Here is a 21,813-nt window from a genome sequence, read left to right on the forward strand (position 1 = left end):
TGATATTTCAAAATAAAAGTAAAATTTTAAGTTTGTTAACATCGAGAAAAATGACTGGAAAGTATTTTGAGTTTGAGTTTAATTCATTATTTTAATTATTTACAAGTTTGAGAAAATTTCTTTAATATTCTGAGACACTAACAAAATATAATTTAAAACATTTTAGTTCATATTTTAAAAAATAAAATAAGTATCTCAAACAATTTGCTTTAATATTTTGAGACATCAATTAAATATTTAGAGTGTTTTTGTTTTGTGACGAGTTTCAGGATCAAAGTTTTATTTTCTTGCGTTGGCGTTTTTGGGCTTCCATAGAAACATTTCAGCGCTGATTCAGCGTCTTTGTGTTTTTGTTGTTTTGTTGTTTTTGTGTCGTCGTCACAGAACGGACGAACAAAAGGCTGAAATATGTAATTTATATTAAATTTGTGGCGTCGATTTTGTTTTTGTTTTAAATGTTTTTGATTTTTAAGTTTGAAGGAAAAAAAGTTTCTTTATTATTAAAAAAAAAACATCTTTAAACTTAAATTCACTCGTTTCAAAACAAACAAAAGTTTTTTTTCAGGAGGAAAAAAACAAACAAATGTAAATAAAAGTTAAAAAGTGTTAAAAAGTGTAAATAAAGTTCTAGCTTTAGTTTTTTACCCTTGTATGGAGGCTCATCAGTGCCACAAGACAGAAGATTAAAATACTCAGGAGGTAAAAATGATTTTTTTGAGTTCAATAATAAAATAATTTAAAGTCTAATTGTGACTTTTATTTTATAAAATCAGCTGTTCCTTCAGAATAAGAGCTGTTCCTTTGACCCTTCAGAATAAAATCAGCTGTTTCTTTGATCCTTCAGAATAAAATCAGCTGTTCCTTTGATCCTTCAGAATAAAATCAGCTGTTCCTTCAGAATAAAATCAGCTGTTCCTTCAGAATAAAATCAGCTGTTCCTTTGATTTTTCAAAATAAAATCAGCTGTTCCTTTGATCCTTCAGAATAAAATCAGCTGTTTCTTTGATCCTTCAGAATAAAATCAGCTGTTCCTTTGACCCTTCAGAATAAAATCAGCTGTTCCTTTGATCCTTCAGAATAAAATCAGCTGTTCCTTTGACCCTTCAGAATAAAATCAGCTGGTCCTTTGACCCTTCAGAATAAAATCAGCTGATCCTTCAGAATAAAATCAGCTGTTCCTTTGATCCTCCAGAATAAAATCAGCTGTTCCTTTGATCCTTCAGAATAAAATCAGCTGTTCCTCTGATCCTTCAGAATAAAATCAGCTGTTCCTCTGATCCTTCAGAATAAAATCAGCTGTTCCTTTGATCCTTCAGAATAAAATCAGCTGTTCCTCTGATCCTTCAGAATAAAATCAGCTGTTCCTTTGATCCTTCAGAATAAAATCAGCTGTTCCTTTGATCCTTCAGAATAAAATCAGCTGATCCTTCAGAATAAAATCAGCTGTTCCTTTGATTGAATGAGTAAAAAAAAGTTATTGAGCTTCAACTAAAAATTATTTTCAAAGTATTTTTGACTTATAAAAATGATTTAAACAAACATTTGTGACTTAAAGTGAAAGTTTTTTTTCTCATTAAATTTCTAAAAATATTTTAAATTGTGAAAAAAAAAGTAAATTCAGCGTCTGAAAAATCTCCAAACTCTTAAAAACTTAAAACGACCAAAAAAAAAACACATTTATTTCTGAGTATTTTTATTTTGTCTGGTTCTTTTTGGCCTTGATGAGCTTCCGTACTTAAACGCCTCATTCATGTAAAAACAGTTTTGTACAGAAGCAGCTTGAGTTTGTGAACATTTATTAATTCTTTTAATTCATTAATAATTAATTTGATTCTGGAAACGACGTTTTCGTTCTTTCACTTTTGTTCAAATTCTTCTTTAATTTTCAGCGTTTTTCTTTTTTAATCTGATTCAAAGTTTTAAATTTCTTCAGATTTTTGCCTGAAAATGTAAAAACAAAACAAATCGAGTTTAAAAGATTCACTAAATTTCAGTTTCTCCGTTTTTTCCTGAAAAAGCTGTAAAATTTGAGTTTAAATTGAATAAAAAGCAGAAAATCTTTCGTTCGTTTGTTTGGGACTTTTTTCAGCGTCGGATGAATCAACGTTTGTTTTTGTCGACGAGAAAAATTTAAATATTAATAATTAAACTTTAATCTGATTTAAATATTTAAATTAACCTTTTTTCTCCAAACTCAACGTTTCAACTTTGATCTTTAGGAAACTTTTTATAAAGTTTTGATTTAAAAACTTTAATAAACGAACTTTAGTGAAACTGATAAAAAGTTAAAGTTACAAAAATGACGTCAGCGTTTTTATCTCTGTGCTCCAGTACAGACACTAGCTTAGCTTAGCCTAGCTTAGCATAAAGAGCTAGCGTTGTTTAAGGAATAGTTCGGCATCTTGAGAAGTTTATTTTCACAGCGTCTGTATGTTCAGGGTTAGCGTAGCTTAGCATAAAGACTGCAAGTGAAGGCAAACTGCTAGCATATCTCTGTCCAACGTTTAACAGTGCACTGATTGATATAACACTATTGCATGCTAAGCTAGGCTAACCACATCCTGGCTGTGGACTGACACTATTCTGTGCTAAGCTAGGCTAACCACAACTTAACTATGGACTCAAACTATTGTGTGCTAAGCTAGGCTAACCATGTTCTAACTGTGGACTGGAACTATTGCGTGCTAAGCTAGGCTAACCACAACCTAACTATGGACTGGAACTTTTCTGTGCCAAGCTAGGCTAACCATGTCCTGATTTTGGACTGGAACTATTGTGTGCTAAGCTAGGCTAACCACATCCTTACTATGAACTGGAACTATTGCCTGCTAAGCTAGGCTAACCACAACTTAACCATGGACTGGAACTATTGCGTGCTAAGCTAGGCTAACCACGTCCTGGCTGTTGACTCAAACGATTCTATGCTAGGCTAACCACAGCCTTACTGTTGACTGACACTATTGTGCGCTAAGCTAGGCTAACCACGTCCTGACTGTGGACTGGAACTATTGCGTGCTAAGCTAGGCTAACCACGTCTTGACTGTGGACTGGAACTATTGCGTGCTAAGCTATGCTAACCACATCCTGGCGGTTGACTTGAACATTTCCGTGCTAAGCTAGGCTAACCACATCCTTACTATGAACTGGAACTATTCCGTGCTATGCTAGGCTAACCACAGCCTTACTGTTGACTTACACTATTGTGTGTTAAGCTATGCTAACTACGTCCTAACTGTGGACTGGAACTATTGTGTGCTAAGCTAGGCTAACCACGTCCTTACTGTGGACTGGAACTATTGCGTGCTAGGCTAGGCTAACCACGTCCCTACTGTGGACTGGAACTATTGCGTGCTAAGCTAGGCTAACCACGTGCATCTGAACGTCGTACACTCACGGTGAATTCATCGTTTTCCTCAAATCTCTTCAGTTTTGACTCCGTACGAACGTCACATCTTTGCCGAATTCACCGTTTTCAACGTAAACAAACAAAAACATCTGAAGCTTTGTTGTGATTGGACGATTCACATCAGCTGCTTTTTAAGGACAAACAAATAAAATCAAAGTTTTTTGTTTGAGAATTAATAAAAAAAAGGATGAATTTTGTTCATTGACGTGAAATGTTTTTTTTTTTTTGTTGGAGCCAATAAAGTTTTCACTGATCATGACATCACTTCCTGTTTGTTTTTGTTATTTTAGGAAATTATGAATAAATGCAATTAATCACAAATGTGAGTTATTTGAACTTTAAAGCAGTTTTTAATTTTCTGACTTTGATTAAAAACAAATCAAAAGTCATTTTTCAGAGATCGTCTTTATTTAAATCTCAGATTTCGACGTAAACACAAAAAAATAAAGTTTCTTCACGTTAGAAATTAAATTCCAGTCTTTTTTTTTAAACAAAAATCCTCAAAAACAAAGAAATCGTGAATATTTCCGTGTCTCATCCTTTGATGACGGCGATCGGTCGCAGCTTGATCGCCTTCCTGCTGATTCCTGCGTCGTGACACGTGTTCACGACGTCCGTCACGTTTTTGTACGATTCAGGAGCCTGAAGAAGGAAAAACACGACAAAAGGTTTTAGAAACAAATCACAACAGGAAACAGTCACGGTTACCACGACGACGGAAAACAAACAGTCTCGCGATTTAAAGTCGGAACTTTGCGACTTTTTTTCTCATTAATTGACGAAGAACATTCATGTTTTTCTTGTTTCTCATAAATTTGTTAATTTAATATTTTAATCTGAGGAATATTTCGTATATTTGCGACTTGTCTCAGAATATCGGGGTTTTTTTCTCAAATCTGCGATTTTTCCCTAAAAAAGAACGATGATGAGTTTACGACTTTAATCTCAATTTTTTTTTTCTCATGAATTTACGGAGAATGTTTTTCTTGTAAAGATTAAAGTGCTTTCTCGTAAATGTGTTATTTTAATCTGAGGATTCCCATTTTTCGTATATTTGCAACTATTGTCTAAGAATATCTGCGTTTCTTTCTCAAATCTGCGATTTTCCCCCAAAAATCGAATGATGACTTGACGTCTTTTCCTCGTGAGTTCACGACTTTAATCTCAAAAATATTCAAATGTCTTTCGGGAAAATGTACGACTTTAATCCCAGAATATGCTAATTTTGTTCTGTGTAAATTTGCGACTTTGAATGTAAAAAATATTAAAATGTTTCTTTAAGACGTCACCCTCAGAATATCAGTTTCTCGTGAATGTACGACTTAAATCTAAAATAATATATATAAAAAATCATGAAAATGTACGACTAATTTCAGGTTCTCTGACTTTACGACTTTTTTCGTGAATTTACGACATTTCAGATTCTCACTTCCTCCGGTTTGTACGACTTTAATTTCAGATTTTCCCGTTTTTTCCTCCAACTCCACAAAATAATAAACAAACTAAACAACAGCGTAAATATTTTGCACTGAAACCAAAGTGTCGTCACCTCCTCCATGACCAGTTTGGGCGACGCCACCCGGATGGCGATGCCCTGGTCGGCGAGTTTGTCCAGGACGTCCTGGAAGTCGAGGTTCCTGCGAGACTTTGCTCGTGACAGCGCGCGTCCCTGAAACGACACAGAGACGAGGAAACATCAACATTTACTCAGTCCTTTGGTCGTAAACGTGTCTGAACAGAGACGGTACCGCGCCGTGGCAGGTGGTGCCGAACGTCTCCGTCATGCCGCGCTCCGTCCCCGTGAGGACGTAGCTGCAGGTTCCCATCGTCCCCCCGATCAGCACCGGCTGCCCTGTGAGCTGGAGACAGGAAGTGGTTGGTTTCAAACGCCGTCACAGCACGTTAGTGAGGCGGCGTGAGGCGGCGTGCGGTACCTGGTAGTCCACGGGGATGAGCGGGTGGTGCGGGGGGAAGGCCCGCGTCGACCCTTTGCGGTGCAGCAGCAGCGTCTTCTGCCGCCCGTCCACCATGTGCTCCTCCACTTTGGCGATGTTGTGCGACACGTCGTAGATCACGTGCATGTCGAGGTCGTCCGGCGTCGTGGCGAACACTTTGGAAAAGGCCTGGAACGGAAAGTTCGGGTTTAAACTCGGAGCGTGACGACCGCGGCGTCCTGGAGCGAAGACGTCTGACCGACTTTACGAACTAAACTCAAACTTAACACACTTTGGAAACTTTACGAACTAAACTAAATTACAAGCGTGAGGCACGCGGCGGCGCTCTGTGGCGTCCTGCGGCGGCATCCCTCCGGAGTGTACCCGTCTGGGGCGCACCTGTCGGGGGGGGGGGGGGGGGGGGGTACCCGTCTGCTTTGTACCTGTCGGGTGAGGAAGGTCATGGAGGAGCGGTTGACCCAGGCGTAGTTCCCCGCAGCAGCCATCCCCTTCAGGTAATCCTGACCTTCCTGCGACGTGATGCGAGCGCACGCCAGCTGACGGTCGTTCACAGTGATCTTGTCTCTCTTCATCGCCTTCTCCATGGCAACCAGAGCGTCTGGCAACAACAACAACAACGTTCATGTTACAAACTTTACAAACTAAACTCGCTTAAATTTAAAACCATAAGCGTTTTGAAACTTTACGAACTAACTAAACTTGTACGTATCGTGCGTGTGCGTGTTGAGCGGTGACGTCGCACCTGTGGCGACCTGGTGTCCGAGCCCTCTGCTGCCGCTGTGGATCATCACGCACACCTGGCCCCGGTGGTCGATGCCCATCTTCTTGGCGGCGTAGTCGTTGTAGATCTCGTCCACCACCTGGATCTCGGCGTAGTGGTTTCCTGCTCCCAGAGTCCCGAGCTGCAGCGCCACAGGAGACGCCGTTTTAGTTCACGTGTTAATAAAGAGGCGTGTTAATGAAGAGCGAGCGCCGGGGCTGCTGGGATACCTGCGGCAGGCCGCGCTTCTTGGCCTTGGACGACACTTTGTTGGGGTCGGCCTGCAGCATCCTGCCGTACTCCTCACAGTGCTCCTTATCCTCGGCCCAGGCGTAGCCCTCCCTCAGAGACCAGTCCACCCCCATCTCCAGAGCCTCCTCCAGGTCCCTGAACACAACACAGGTAAACACACTTCAACAGGTCCCTGAAGGCAACACAAGTAAACAGGTCCCTGAAGGCAACACAGGTAAACAGGTCCCTGAAGGCAACACAGGTAAACAGGTCCCTGAAGGCAACACAGGTAAACAGGTCCCTGAAGGCAACACAGGTAAACAGGTCCCTGAAGGCAACACAGGTAAACAGGTCCCTGAAGGCAACCCAGGTCCAGACCCCGTCCTCACCTGGCCCCCATGGGGATGACCCCCTTGGACCCGACCCCCACAGGGATGTGGTCGAAGAGCGACTGGGCGAGCTGCTCCTTCACCGGCTGCACGTCGCCCTCGTCCAGGTTGGTCCGAAGCAGACGGACGCCGCAGTTGATGTCGAAACCGACGCCGCCTGCAACGAAAAATGTATCTGTCGCAGCTTCTCCGACACATTTACGAACTTTATCATTTCGTGTGTGTGCGTGTGTGTGAGTGTGTGTGTGTGTGTGTGTGTGCGTGTGTGCGTGCATGCGTTACCTGGAGACACCACGGCTTCGGGGTCGTTCATGTCGAACGCCGCCATGTTTCCGATGGCGAACCCGTACCCAGAGTGAACGTCCGGGAGGCCGATGGACCTCTGTGGGAACATCGACAAGGCGTCAAAACTCCCAGAATGCAACACTGCGACACATTTGCACCGGTGAACCTCACGATTTGATGATCGCGATACTCACGTGCACGATCCCCGGCAGCGCCGCCACGTTCCCGATTTGTTTCATGGCAGGAAGGAAGCCGCCCACGCCTGCGGACGCAAACACAGGGAATCAAACGGGATTAGAGAGTGAAGCGTGTGAATGTCGGTGGTTACAGAGCAGTGTGGGGGCAGCGTGGGGGCGGTGTGAGGGCGTGGACGCGGCGGCGGCGCTGACCTCCGCCTCGACAGGCGTTGCGCAGCTCCTCAAACATCAGTTTCTCCAGCGGCTCGTTGACGTAGAAGTTTCCTTCCACCTTCAAAATAAAGTTCCATTCAGAGTTAAAACAGTAAACGCTTCATAACGTTTTTATTACAACACTTTTTTACGGTTTAATGTTTAATTTCAGTTAATTTGCATTTTTATTCTTGTTTCTTGAAACAAACAAAGATATTTTCTCTTTATCCTTAAACTCTTTATAATTATGACTTTTGTTATTGTTTGTTTATTCTTCCTTCTTCCTTTAGGATCATAAAGTTCTGATTTCACCTTAATTATTATTAAAATGACAGTTTGTCACATTCTGCAGATTTTAACTGTTTATTTAATCAAACTTTATATTTTTAATGTTTCCACATTTGTCGGATTCGTCCTATAACGTTTATTTATTTACATTTTTATACTTTTCATTCATTATTGTGACAAAATAAGTTTATAACTGGTTTATTTTCAGAAGTGAGGTTATTATAATAACATAACAGCGTATAATAAAACATTTTAAATCTCTTAATGTCAATATTTAGATTTTTAAACGCGGTCTCAGATCACACCATTAGAAAATCTGCTGATTCATGTTTATGCTCTCCATTTAAACACATGTAGATTATATTATGATTTATTTTTCATGGTTTCATATCAGTAGGATCTCACCTTAAATTCTGCTGCATTTCATTTATTATTATTGTTATTTTCAGAAGTCTCTGTCTTTTAAACGCAGTCTTGCACAAATTACACTAATTCATCTTTATCCTGTCCATTTAAACACATGCAGCATATATTTCTAATGTTTTCACATCAGTGGGATCTCACCTTTAATTCGGCTAATATTTCAAATATCTAAAAATATATAAATTTATATTTAGAAATACAGTTATGGTCAGATTACACTCTTGCTGAATCCCATTAGCAAAACTGCTGATTCACATTTATCCTGTCTACTTTAACAAACTGTAGATTATATTTTAATTTATTCTTATTGTTTTCACATCATAATGCTCTCACCTTTAATTCGGCTCAGATATTTATGCATTTATAACTTTATTGACAGCAGTAAAGCCTTTTATAGCACGGTTAGCCTCCGTGTGCTAACCGGCTGCAGCCACGTTAGCATGAACGCGTCCGTGTCTCACCTTCATGTTCGGGACGAAGCCTTTTTTGATCCTCCAGCAGTTCGGTCCGAGCTTCTCCAGGAACTGCAGCTCGTCGTTGTAGCTGCGGCTCATCGTCGTTTTGGTTTTAAAGCGTTTTAAAGTCAAAGTTTCAGCTTTTAACGCGAAGTGTCAGCAGCGAGCGCAGCGCGACGGGAGCCGGCGAGCTTTTTGACACAAAAACGCGATTTTTATTTCGGCGTGACGCATTAAAGAATTATATTTAACAAAGAAATGCGATGTTTTTAAAAACTTTTAATATTTTTAACTAAAGCAGAAGAACTCACAATAAAGTCAGTGATGTTAAATCATTTATATTGTTTTCGTAAGAGGGCGTATTAGATAAATACTAAACTGCTCGCTTGCCGTAGTTGGAGTCAAACAAGTTAAGTCAAGTTAGCGGTAGCGTTCGACGACTGTCCTTCAAAATAAAAGCACAACATTTGCATATTACACTTTAACACACGTTTATGCTCCTAGAGGACACTTTAACACGCGTTTATGCTCCTAGAGGACACTTTAACACACGTTTATGCTCCTAGAGGACACTTTAGCACACGTTTAGGCTCCTAGAGGACACTTTAGCACACGTTTATGCTCCTAGAGGACACTTTAACACACGTTTATGCTCCTAGAGGACACTTTAGCACACGTTTATGCTCCTAGGGGACACTTTAACACACGTTTATGCTCCTAGAGGACACTTTAACACACGTTTATGCTCCTAGAGGACACTTTAACACACGTTTATGCTCCTAGAGGACACTTTAACACATGTTTATGCCCCTAGAGGACACTTTAACACACGTTTATGCTCCTAGAGGACACTTTAACACATGTTTATGCCCCTAGAGGACACTTTAGCACATGTTTATGCTCCTAGAGGACACTTTAGCACACGTTTATGCTCCTAGAGGACACTTTAACACACGTTTATGCTCCTAGAGGACACTTTAACACACGTTTATGCTCCTAGAGGACACTTTAACACATGTTTATGCTCCTAGAGGACACTTTAACACACGTTTATGCTCCTAGAGGACACTTTAACACACGTTTATGCTCCTAGAGGACACTTTAACACACGTTTATGCTCCTAGAGGACACTTTAACACACGCATCTATTTCTCGAGCCTTTTATTTTGAAATCTTTTCTCTACACGTAAACCTGGTTTCCGGGTTCCGGTGTGACGCGTCCGCCCCAGCGTCCGTTCACAGAGGAGCCTTTTAAACAGGGATGTGACGGAAACACCGGACTGAGCCCCGTTAACTCCTCAGGTGAGTGTGTTTCCGCCTCCGTGAGTCTTCACCGACACACCGTCTGTCACACACGGGAGCCAGCTGCCCCGGTAACCCGGTAAAACCCGGTAAAACCCGGTAAATCCCGGTAAAACCCCGGTAAATGCCTGTTAACGGCGGCGCTTCACCGTTACGCAGCAACTTCAAACGTTAGCAAACGTTCCGAGCTCAAACGAAACCGAAACTTTTCCTTTCTGCTTAAATAACAACACGGATTATTTATTATTATTATTATTATTATTATTATTATTCATATTTTTCAGTTTGTTTCTGTTTTATTTTATTTATTTCACTGTTTTTATTCTGTGTGACTTTAACAAACGGTCACTTTCTCACTTTACAACGGAAATGAGAGGAAATAAAGTAGTTTGTTTACCTTCTGTATTTAACTTATAGTTTATTGTTTACTGTTATTGTTTACCTTCTGTATTTAACTTATTGTTTATTGTTTACCTTCTATATTTAATTTATTGTTTGTTGTTTACGTTCTATATTAAACTCAGTGTTTATTGTTTACTGTTTGTTGTTTATTGTTTACCTTCTATATATAACTAAAAGTTTGTTTACTGTTTGTTTACCTTCTATAATCAGATAATAGTTTGTTTATTGTTTGTTGTTTACCAGAATAAAGAGAAGTCGAAGTCTCTAATGATATGAGCTGATGAGTCACAGTCACAGTCTGTTGTCTTTATGTTTTTATTTGTGTTTTTATTCATGTATTAATGTTTGTTTGTTTGTTTGTTTGTTTGTTTGTTTACCTGTAGAATGAAGCTGCGTGTGCGGATCAGACGTCAGACGACTGCGCTGGAGCTGGAGGGAGACGAGCCGAGCGTGACGGAGCTCACGGACCTGATCCGGGACCAGGTCCTGTCCTCCCACGAGCTCAGGTCAGAGACTCCAGGAGGAGGACGCGCTGCTCCGCAACGTCACGATCCACTCACGAGTCACCGCGTTATCACGCCACTGTCACCGCATCATCACATCACTGTCACCGCGTCATCACGCCACTGTCACCGCATTATCACGCCACTGTCACCGCATTATCACGTCACTGTCACCGCATTATCACGCCACTGTCACCGCATTATCACGTCACTGTCACCGCATCATCACGCCACTGTCACCGCATTATCACGTCACTGTCACCGCATTATCACGCCACTGTCACCGCATTATCACGTCACTGTCACCGCATCATCACGTCACTGTCACCGCATTATCACGTCACTGTCACCTCATTATCACGTCACTGTCACCTCATTATCACATCACTGTCACCACATCATCACGCCACTGTCACCGCATTATCACCACATCATCACGCCACTGTCACCGCATTATCACGTCACTGTCACCGCATCATCACATCACTGTCACCACATCATCACGCCACTGTCACCGCATTATCACCACATCATCACGCCACTGTCACCGCATTATCACCACATCATCACGCCACTGTCACCGCATTATCACGTCACTGTCACCGCATCATCACATCACTGTCACCACATCATCATGCCACTGTCACCGCATTATCACGCCACTGTCACCGCATTATCGCCGCATTATCACGCCACTGTCACCGCATTATCACGTCACTGTCACCGCATTATCACCGCATTATCACGCCACTGTCACCGCATTATCACGTCACTGTCACCGCATTATCACCGCATTATCACCACATCATCACGCCACTGTCACCGCATTATCACGCCACTCACCGCATTATCACGTCACTGTCACCGCATTATCACGTCACTGTCACCTCATTATCTCGTCACTGTCACGTCACTGTCACCGCATTATCACGTCACTGTCACCTCATTATCTCGTCACTGTCACCTCATTATCTCGTCACTGTCACCTCATTATCACGTCACTGTCACCTCATTATCTCGTCACTGTCACGTCACTGTCACCGCATTATCACGCCACTGTCACGTCACTGTCACCGCATTATCACGCCACCGTCACCGCATTATCACGTCACTGTCACTGTCACCTCATTATCTCGTCACTGTCACGTCACTGTCACCGCATTATCACGCCACTGTCACGTCACTGTCACCGCATTATCACGCCACTGTCACGTCACTGTCACCGCATTATCACGCCACCGTCACCGCATTATCACGTCACTGTCACTGTCACCACATCATCACATCACTGTCACCACATCATCACGCCACTGTCACCGCATTATCACCACATCATCACGCCACTGTCACCGCATTATCACGTCACTGTCACCGCATCATCACATCACTGTCACCACATCATCACGCCACTGTCACCGCATTATCACGCCACTGTCACCGCATTATCACCGCATTATCACGCCACTGTCACCGCATTATCACGCCACTGTCACCGCATTATCACCGCATTATCACGCCACTGTCACCGCATTATCACCGCATTATCACGCCACTGTCACCGCATTATCACCACATCATCACGCCACTGTCACCGCATTATCACGCCACTCACCGCATTATCACGTCACTGTCACCGCATTATCACGTCACTGTCACCTCATTATCTCGTCACTGTCACCTCATTATCACGTCACTGTCACCTCATTATCTCGTCACTGTCACCTCATTATCTCGTCACTGTCACCTCATCATCTCGCCACTGTCACCGCATATCACGTCACTGTCACCGCATTATCACGTCACTGTCACCGCATTATCACGTCACTGTCACCGCATTATCACGTCACCGTCACCTCATTATCACGCCACTGTCACCGCATTATCACGTCACCGTCACCGCATTATCACGTCACCGTCACCTCATTATCACGTCACTGTCACCGCATTATCACGTCACTGTCACCGCATTATCACGTCACTGTCACCGCATTATCACGCCACTGTCACCGCATTATCACGTCACTGTCACCGCATCATCACGCCACTGTCACCGCATTATCACGCCACTGTCACCGCATTATCACGTCACTGTCACCGCATTATCACGCCACTGTCACCGCATTATCACGTCACTGTCACCGCATCATCACGTCACTGTCACCGCATTATCACGTCACTGTCACCTCATTATCACGTCACTGTCACCTCATTATCACATCACTGTCACCACATCATCACGCCACTGTCACCGCATTATCACCACATCATCACGCCACTGTCACCGCATTATCACGTCACTGTCACCGCATCATCACATCACTGTCACCACATCATCACGCCACTGTCACCGCATTATCACCACATCATCACGCCACTGTCACCGCATTATCACCACATCATCACGCCACTGTCACCGCATTATCACGTCACTGTCACCGCATCATCACATCACTGTCACCACATCATCATGCCACTGTCACCGCATTATCACGCCACTGTCACCGCATTATCACCGCATTATCACGCCACTGTCACCGCATTATCACGTCACTGTCACCGCATTATCACCGCATTATCACGCCACTGTCACCGCATTATCACGTCACTGTCACCGCATTATCACCGCATTATCACCACATCATCACGCCACTGTCACCGCATTATCACGCCACTCACCGCATTATCACGCCACCGTCACCGCATTATCACGTCACTGTCACTGTCACCTCATTATCTCGTCACTGTCACGTCACTGTCACCTCATTATCTCGTCACTGTCACGTCACTGTCACCGCATTATCACGTCACTGTCACCTCATTATCTCGTCACTGTCACCTCATTATCTCGTCACTGTCACCTCATTATCACGTCACTGTCACCTCATTATCTCGTCACTGTCACGTCACTGTCACCGCATTATCACGCCACTGTCACGTCACTGTCACCGCATTATCACGCCACCGTCACCGCATTATCACGTCACTGTCACTGTCACCTCATTATCTCGTCACTGTCACGTCACTGTCACCGCATTATCACGCCACTGTCACGTCACTGTCACCGCATTATCACGCCACTGTCACGTCACTGTCACCGCATTATCACGCCACCGTCACCGCATTATCACGTCACTGTCACTGTCACCACATCATCACATCACTGTCACCACATCATCACGCCACTGTCACCGCATTATCACCACATCATCACGCCACTGTCACCGCATTATCACGTCACTGTCACCGCATCATCACATCACTGTCACCACATCATCACGCCACTGTCACCGCATTATCACGCCACTGTCACCGCATTATCACCGCATTATCACGCCACTGTCACCGCATTATCACGCCACTGTCACCGCATTATCACCGCATTATCACGCCACTGTCACCGCATTATCACCGCATTATCACGCCACTGTCACCGCATTATCACCACATCATCACGCCACTGTCACCGCATTATCACGCCACTCACCGCATTATCACGTCACTGTCACCGCATTATCACGTCACTGTCACCTCATTATCTCGTCACTGTCACCTCATTATCTCGTCACTGTCACCTCATTATCTCGTCACTGTCACCTCATCATCTCGCCACTGTCACCGCATATCACGTCACTGTCACCGCATTATCACGTCACTGTCACCGCATTATCACGTCACTGTCACCGCATTATCACGTCACTGTCACCGCATTATCACGTCACCGTCACCTCATTATCACGCCACTGTCACCGCATTATCACGTCACCGTCACCGCATTATCACGTCACCGTCACCTCATTATCACGTCACTGTCACCGCATTATCACGTCACTGTCACCGCATTATCACGTCACTGTCACCGCATTATCACGCCACTGTCACCGCCTTATCACGCCACTGTCACCGCATCATCACGTCACTGTCACCTCATCATCACGTCACTGTCACCTCATTATCACGTCACTGTCACCGCATTATCACGTCACTGTCACCGCATTATCACGTCACTGTCACCGCATTATCACGTCACTGTCACCGCATTATCACGCCACTGTCACCGCCTTATCACGCCACTGTCACCACATTATCACGTCACTGTCACCGCATTATCACGCCACTGTCACCGCATTATCACGCCACTGTCACCGCCTTATCACGCCACTGTCACCGCATTATCACGCCACTGTCACCGCATCATCACGCCACTGTCACCGCATCATCACGTCACTGTCACCGCATTATCACGCCACTGTCACCGCATTATCACGCCACTGTCACCGCATCATCACGTCACTGTCACCGCATTATCACGCCACTGTCACCGCATTATCACGCCACTGTCACCACATTATCACGTCACTGTCACCGCATCATCACGCCACTGTCACCGCATCATCACGTCACTGTCACCGCATCATCACGTCACTGTCACCGCGTTATCACCGCATTATCACGTCACTGTCACCGCATCATCACGTCACTGTCACCGCATTATCACGCCACTGTCACCGCATCATCACGTCACTGTCACCGCGTTATCACGTCACTGTCACCGCATTATCACGCCACTGTCACCGCATCATCACGTCACTGTCACCGCGTTATCACCGCATTATCACGTCACCGCATTATCACCGCATTATCACGCCACTGTCACCGCATTATCACGTCACTGTCACCGCGTTATCACATCACTGTCACCGCATTATCACGCCACTGTCACCGCATCATCACGTCACTGTCACCGCGTCATCACGTCACTGTCACCGCATTATCACGCCACTGTCACCGCATCATCACGTCACTGTCACCGCGTTATCACCGCATTATCACGTCACCGCATTATCACCGCATTATCACGCCACTGTCACCGCATTATCACGCCACTGTCACAGCATTATCACCGCATTATCACGTCACTGTCACCGCATTATCACCTCACTGTCACCGCATTATCACGTCACGTGTCACCGCATTATCACGTCACTGTCACCGCATTATCACGTCACTGTCACCGCATTATCACGTCACGTGTCACCGCATTATCACGCCACTGTCACCGCATTATCACGCCACTGTCACGTCATTATCACGTCACTGTCACCGCATTATCACTGTCACTGTCACCTCATTATCACGTCACTGTCACCGCATTATCACTGTCACTGTCACCTCATTATCACGTCACTGTCACCTCATCATCATGTCACTGTCACCGCATTATCACGTCACTGTCACGTCACTGTCACCGCATTATCACGTCACTGTCACCGCATTATCACATCACTATCACGTCACTGTCACCGCATTATCATGTTATTATATTATCACATGTTTGTTGTTTATTGTTTTTAGTGTAAACACTCAGTTCAGTTTGTCTCTGAACGGTTCGGAGCTCCTGTCGGACTCCGGTCAGACTCTGGCGTCCTGCGGCATCGTCTCCGGAGACCTCATCTGTGTCGTCCTGCCCGAGTCTGCAGCCGCCCCCTGCTCCACCTCCACCACCTCCTCCACCACCACCTCCACCTCGTCCTCCTCCTCGTCGTCGTCCTCCTCCCCCTCCGGCAGGATGTGCTGCAGCTCAGAGACACAGAGGCACCAACAGAACCAGCAGAACCAACAGAACCAGCAGAACCAGCAGGCTGCAGCCGTGACCTCCACCCAGGTGAGGGCTCCACCTGCGATCTCCTCATTTATAAGGAGAGCAAAGCACAAAACACAGGACGTTTTCAGTCGTTTTACATCTATTTTAGAAGTTTTATCTGTTTGTTTTTGTGTCTTTGTGGTCGATTTTTAGTCATTTTGTGTTTTTGTTTGTTTGTTTTGAAAATGTTTTCAATCGTTTTTAACTCTTTGTCGTCATTTTGGTTTTGTTTGCGGTTGTTTGTGGTCATTATTCGTCTTTTTAGTTGTTTTGTAACTATTTTTTTGAACATAATCGTTTGTTTGTGGATGTTTCGTGCATCAGATTTGAGACGTTTTACATTTCCATGTGGTCGTTTTTGTGTCTCTGTGGTTGTTTCATGATCTTGATCTTTGTGTCGTTGTCGGCGTGTGTCCGTGGTCACTGAGCGTCTCCTCGTGGTCGTCCTTTATTTCCGACTGTAGTTGTTTCACTCTCGTGTTGAATCAACAGCTCATCAGCAGCAGCAGCTCCAGTACGTGTGACGCTGACGCCGTCCCCCGCTGGGAGCCGATGCTGTGCGGCGAGGCGGAGGAGGGTCAGGCGCCGCTCTCTCTGGAGCTCCTCCATCACTCGGCTCAGATCACCAGCCCCAGCGACGCCGTCATGGTGGCGGGAAACCTGCTGATGCTGGAAACCGGCTTCGTTCCTCAGGTGGGACGACAGAGACTCACACACAGGAAGTGATGCAAGAGACGGGTAGATCATGGAGTGTGTGTGTGTGTGCATGTGTGCGTGTGTGCGTGTGTGTGTGTGTGTGTGTGTGTGTGTGTGTGTGTGTGTGTGTGTGTGTGTGTGTGTGTGTGTGTGTGTGTGTGTGTGTGTGTGTGTGTGTGTGTGTGTGTGTGTGTGTGTGTGTGTGTGTGTGTGTGTGTGTGTGTGTGTGTGTAGGGCGGGGAGCTGGCGGGGCACATGCCTGCAGGGTGGCGTTCGTCCTCTGGAGTCTATAAACTGCAGTTCACTCATCCTCTGTGTGAGAACAGCGTCGCCATGGTGGTTGCCGTGTGCATGGGCCCCACACTCGTCATCAACGGTCAGTCCATCGTCACGGTTACACAACAACAACAACAACAACAACAACAGATATTTAGATTTATTATATATATATACACATATATATATTGGACTACTGTACAGAGAAATAAATGTTTCGAGCACCATTTAATGGAACCCGCGTTGACTTTATGTTTAAAGGTCTTGACGTGTTTCGGTGTGTGTGTTTGTTTCTGCAGCGACTCTGAAGGTCGACAAAACCGTCGACACGGTGAGAAAACTGTGTCTGAACCCTTCCAGCTACGTCACCAACGAGTGGCCAGGTACGGCTCCGACTGGCCACAGAGCTCCTGCATGATGATAACAACAATGATAACAACGATAACAATAATAATAATAACGATGGTGATGATGACGATGATGATGATCTGCTCTGTGTTCAGGAGAAAGTGCAGCTGCAGCTTTCAAACATCTGAACAAACTGTCCCGAGTCTTCAAAGACCAGCTGGCGTACCCGCTGATCGCTGCGGCCAGGGAAGGTAACCACTCACTCACCGCGTCGCAACGTCACATGATCGTCACGTGATCGTCACATCATCGTCACATCATCGTCTCATCATCGTCACATGATCGTCACATCATCGTCTCATCATCGTCACATGATCGTCACATCATCGTCACATCATCGTCACATCATCGTCACATCATCGTCTCATCATCGTCACATGATCGTCACATCATCGTCACATCATCGTCACATGATCGTCACATGATCGTCACATGATCGTCACATCATCGTCACATCATCGTCACATGATCGTCACATGATCGTCACATGATCGTCACATCATCGTCTCATCATCGTCTCATCATCGTCACATCATCGTCACATCATCGTCACATGATCGTCACATCATCGTCACATGATCGTCACATCATCGTCACATCATCGTCACATCATCGTCACATCATCGTCTCATCATCGTCTCATCATCGTCACATCATCGTCACATCATCGTCACATGATCGTCACATCATCGTCACATCATCGTCACATCATCGTCAAATCATCGTCACATCATCGTCACGTCGTCGTCACATGATCGTCACATCATCGTCACTTCATCGTCACATGATCGTCACATGATCGTCACATCATCGTCACATCATCGTCACATCATCGTCTCATGATCGTCACATGATCGTCACATCATCGTCTCATCATCGTCTCATCATCGTCTCATCATCGTCTCATCATCGTCTCATCATCGTCTCATCATCGTCTCATCATCGTCTCATCATCGTCACATCATCGTCTCATCATCGTCTCATCATCGTCTCATCATCGTCTCATCATCGTCTCATCATCGTCACATCGTCTCATGATCGTCACATGATCGTCACATGATCGTCACATGATCGTCACATCATCGTCAAATCATCGTCACATCATCGTCACGTCGTCGTCACATGATCGTCACATCATCGTCACTTCATCGTCACATGATCGTCACATGATCGTCACATGATCGTCTCATGATCGTCACATGATCGTCACATCATCGTCTCATCATCGTCTCATCATCGTCTCATCATCGTCTCATCATCGTCACATCATCGTCTCATCATCGTCTCATCATCGTCACATCGTCTCATGATCGTCACATGATCGTCACATGATCGTCACATCATCGTCACATGATCGTCTCATCATCGTCTCATCATCGTCTCATCATCGTCACATGATCGTCACATCATCGTCTCATCATCGTCACATGATCGTCACATCATCGTCACATGATCGTCACATGATCGTCACATGATCGTCACATCATCGTCACATCATCGTCACATGATCGTCACATCATCGTCACATCATCGTCACATCATCGTCACATCATCGTCTCATCATCGTCACATGATCGTCACATCATCGTCTCATCATCGTCTCATCATCGTCACATGATCGTCTCATCATCGTCACATGATCGTCACATCATCGTCACATGATCGTCACATGATCGTCACATGATCGTCACGTCATCGTCACATCATCGTCACATCATCGTCACATCATCGTCACATCATCGTCACATCATCGTCACATGATCGTCACATGATTGTCACATGATCGTCACATCATCGTCACATGATCGTCACATGATCGTCACATGATCGTCACATGATCGTCACATGATCGTCACATGATCGTCACATCATCGTCACATCATCATCACATGATCGTCTCATCATCGTCACATCATCGTCACATCATCGTCACATGATCGTCACATGATCGTCACATCATCGTCACATGATCGCCTCATCATCGTCACATCATCGTCACATCATCGTCACATGATCGTCACATGATCGTCACATCATCGTCACATGATCGCCTCATCATCGTCACATGATCGTCACATGATCGTCACATGATCGTCACATGATCGTCACATGATCGTCACATGATCGTCACATCATCGTCACATGATCGTCACATCATCGTCACATGATGTCACTGTGACATCATTCTTATGTCGCTGTGATTTCGCTGTGATGTCACCCTGATGTCACCCTGATGTCACTGTGATGTCACTGCAGCCATGGCGCTGCCCGTGCTCTTCGGCCTGGCCGCTCTTCCTCCGGAGCTCTTCCTCAGAGTGGTGCGGCTGCTGGACGTCCGCTCCGTCGTCAGACTGGCGTCCGTCTGCAGACACTTCCACGGCGCCGCCGCCGACTCCTCGCTGTGGAGACACCTGTTCCTGCGCGACTTCTCAGGTGAGACGGGGTCACGCCCACGCTCACGCTCACGCCCACGCTCACGTTCGTCTCCGTGTTCATAAATAAATCAAATATTAATAAAGTGTTTGTGTTCAGATCGAGATCACAGCCGCTCCAGAGACACCGACTGGAGAGAGGTGAGACACCGACCTCCATTTAAATATCACACCTTTATTTTAAGAAGTAATTTAAATAATAATAATTTAAATAATAATAATTTAAATAATAATAATTTAAATAATAATAACTTTAGCAATAATAATAATATTAATAATAATCCTGCGTGTGTTTGAATCTGCAGCTTTACAAACGCTTCTTCAGGATTCGCTGTGAGCTCAGGAGCATGACGCGTCACCGCTCGCTCCCCGTGCCCGTGCCCGTGCCCCGTCCCCTCCCAATGCCCCTCCCCCTCCCTCTGCCCGGCATCATCGGGGGCGAGTACGACCACCGGACGGGGATCCCTCGCATCCTGCTGCCCCACCCCCGCTACGACCCCATCGGCCCGCCCCCGAACCTGGACGGGCGCCCCCCGAGAGTTCGACCGTGGAGTGGACGAGCCGCCGACGTCCGCAGAGGGTTCATCTGACACGGGTTTGTTTCCTCCACCAATCAGGAGCCTGCTGCTTCTTCTTCTGCTGCTGCAACAAAACAACAACAACAACAACACAGGCGTCAACAAGGAGGACAACAGGAAGTGTGTGTTTCTATAAAATAAAAGCTTCTGCAGAAAATTTCACAGTTTCTGAAGAAAAAACAACAAACAAATGTACTTTATTAATATTATAAATATATAAATATGTTTATTAAAGCTGCAGCGACGAGTCGATGAGTCCAACAGAACAATAATCGACTCATTTTCTAATAGTTAATATAATTTTTTTCATATTTAACAGAATAATTTGAGGTTTGGACAAAAACAACAACATTTAAAGACATTTTAAGTGTTTTCTGATCTTTTTATTAAACAAAAACATAAATCAACAAAGAAAAATCATCTTTATTTGCAGCTTTAATGAACATATTTATATTTATTTATATTCATAAAATAGTTTAATTGGTTCGTTTCTGTTGTGGAGCAACAGTTCAGCCTCAAAACGTCAGAAACAATATTTTATTTTTCTCCTTTTTTGCATTAAATAAAAATAGAAGAAAACACGTTTAACTGTCGGATTATTATTATTATTATTGTTATTATTAATTATTATTATTTATTATTATAATAACGGCCTCATGGAAAACCTACGACACACGAACAAAATTTAGATCAAAGTATTTTATTTGTTCTTTTTCAGTTCTGAAACTACAAAATAAAAGTTTTATTTTTAATTCTGTTTGTTTTTATTCATGATTTTCATGATAAAATCAGATATCTATAAAAACTAAATTCATATAAATGTAAAATAAAACGTTTCAAAACTTTCCGTTTTTCTAACTTTATCAAACATGTTTTTATTTCGACTACAACAAGAAAAAAAGTAGAAAATAAAACAATAAATAAATACTAAAATAAAATTGAAAGGTTTTTATTATGTTTCCTTTATAAACTCTTGTTTTTCAGCTGTAGAAAT

General features: G+C 44.3%; 2 protein-coding genes across 2 annotated transcripts; one reads left to right on the plus strand and one right to left on the minus strand.

Annotated features, from left to right (window-relative positions):
• Positions 1-3,820: 3,820 nt before the first annotated feature.
• On the minus strand, positions 3,821-8,770 carry rtcb (RNA 2',3'-cyclic phosphate and 5'-OH ligase). Its single transcript, XM_083935591.1, has 12 exons — positions 8,588-8,770; positions 7,416-7,494; positions 7,221-7,288; positions 7,024-7,123; positions 6,742-6,898; positions 6,352-6,508; positions 6,104-6,263; positions 5,784-5,959; positions 5,341-5,529; positions 5,155-5,265; positions 4,956-5,075; positions 3,821-4,048 (listed from the first exon to the last, which is right to left on the minus strand). Exons 1-12 carry the CDS (start codon positions 8,678-8,680, stop codon positions 3,941-3,943), a joined length of 1,518 nt encoding a protein of 505 aa, XP_083791717.1. The 5' UTR covers positions 8,681-8,770; the 3' UTR covers positions 3,821-3,940.
• A 1,040-nt stretch (positions 8,771-9,810) lies between these two features.
• Positions 9,811-21,485, plus strand: fbxo7 (F-box protein 7). The gene is made up of 10 exons (XM_083935367.1): positions 9,811-9,883; positions 10,669-10,791; positions 16,141-16,450; positions 16,922-17,122; positions 17,360-17,501; positions 17,701-17,784; positions 17,905-18,000; positions 20,066-20,242; positions 20,342-20,382; positions 20,547-21,485. The coding sequence occupies exons 2-10, from the start codon at positions 10,670-10,672 to the stop codon at positions 20,829-20,831; spliced, it is 1,458 nt and encodes a 485-aa protein (XP_083791493.1). The 5' UTR covers positions 9,811-9,883; position 10,669; the 3' UTR covers positions 20,832-21,485.
• Positions 21,486-21,813: the final 328 nt, after the last annotated feature.

This window comes from Echiichthys vipera, assembly GCF_963691815.1.
Source record: "Echiichthys vipera genome assembly, chromosome: 20".
Lineage (NCBI taxonomy): Eukaryota > Metazoa > Chordata > Actinopteri > Perciformes > Trachinidae > Echiichthys > Echiichthys vipera.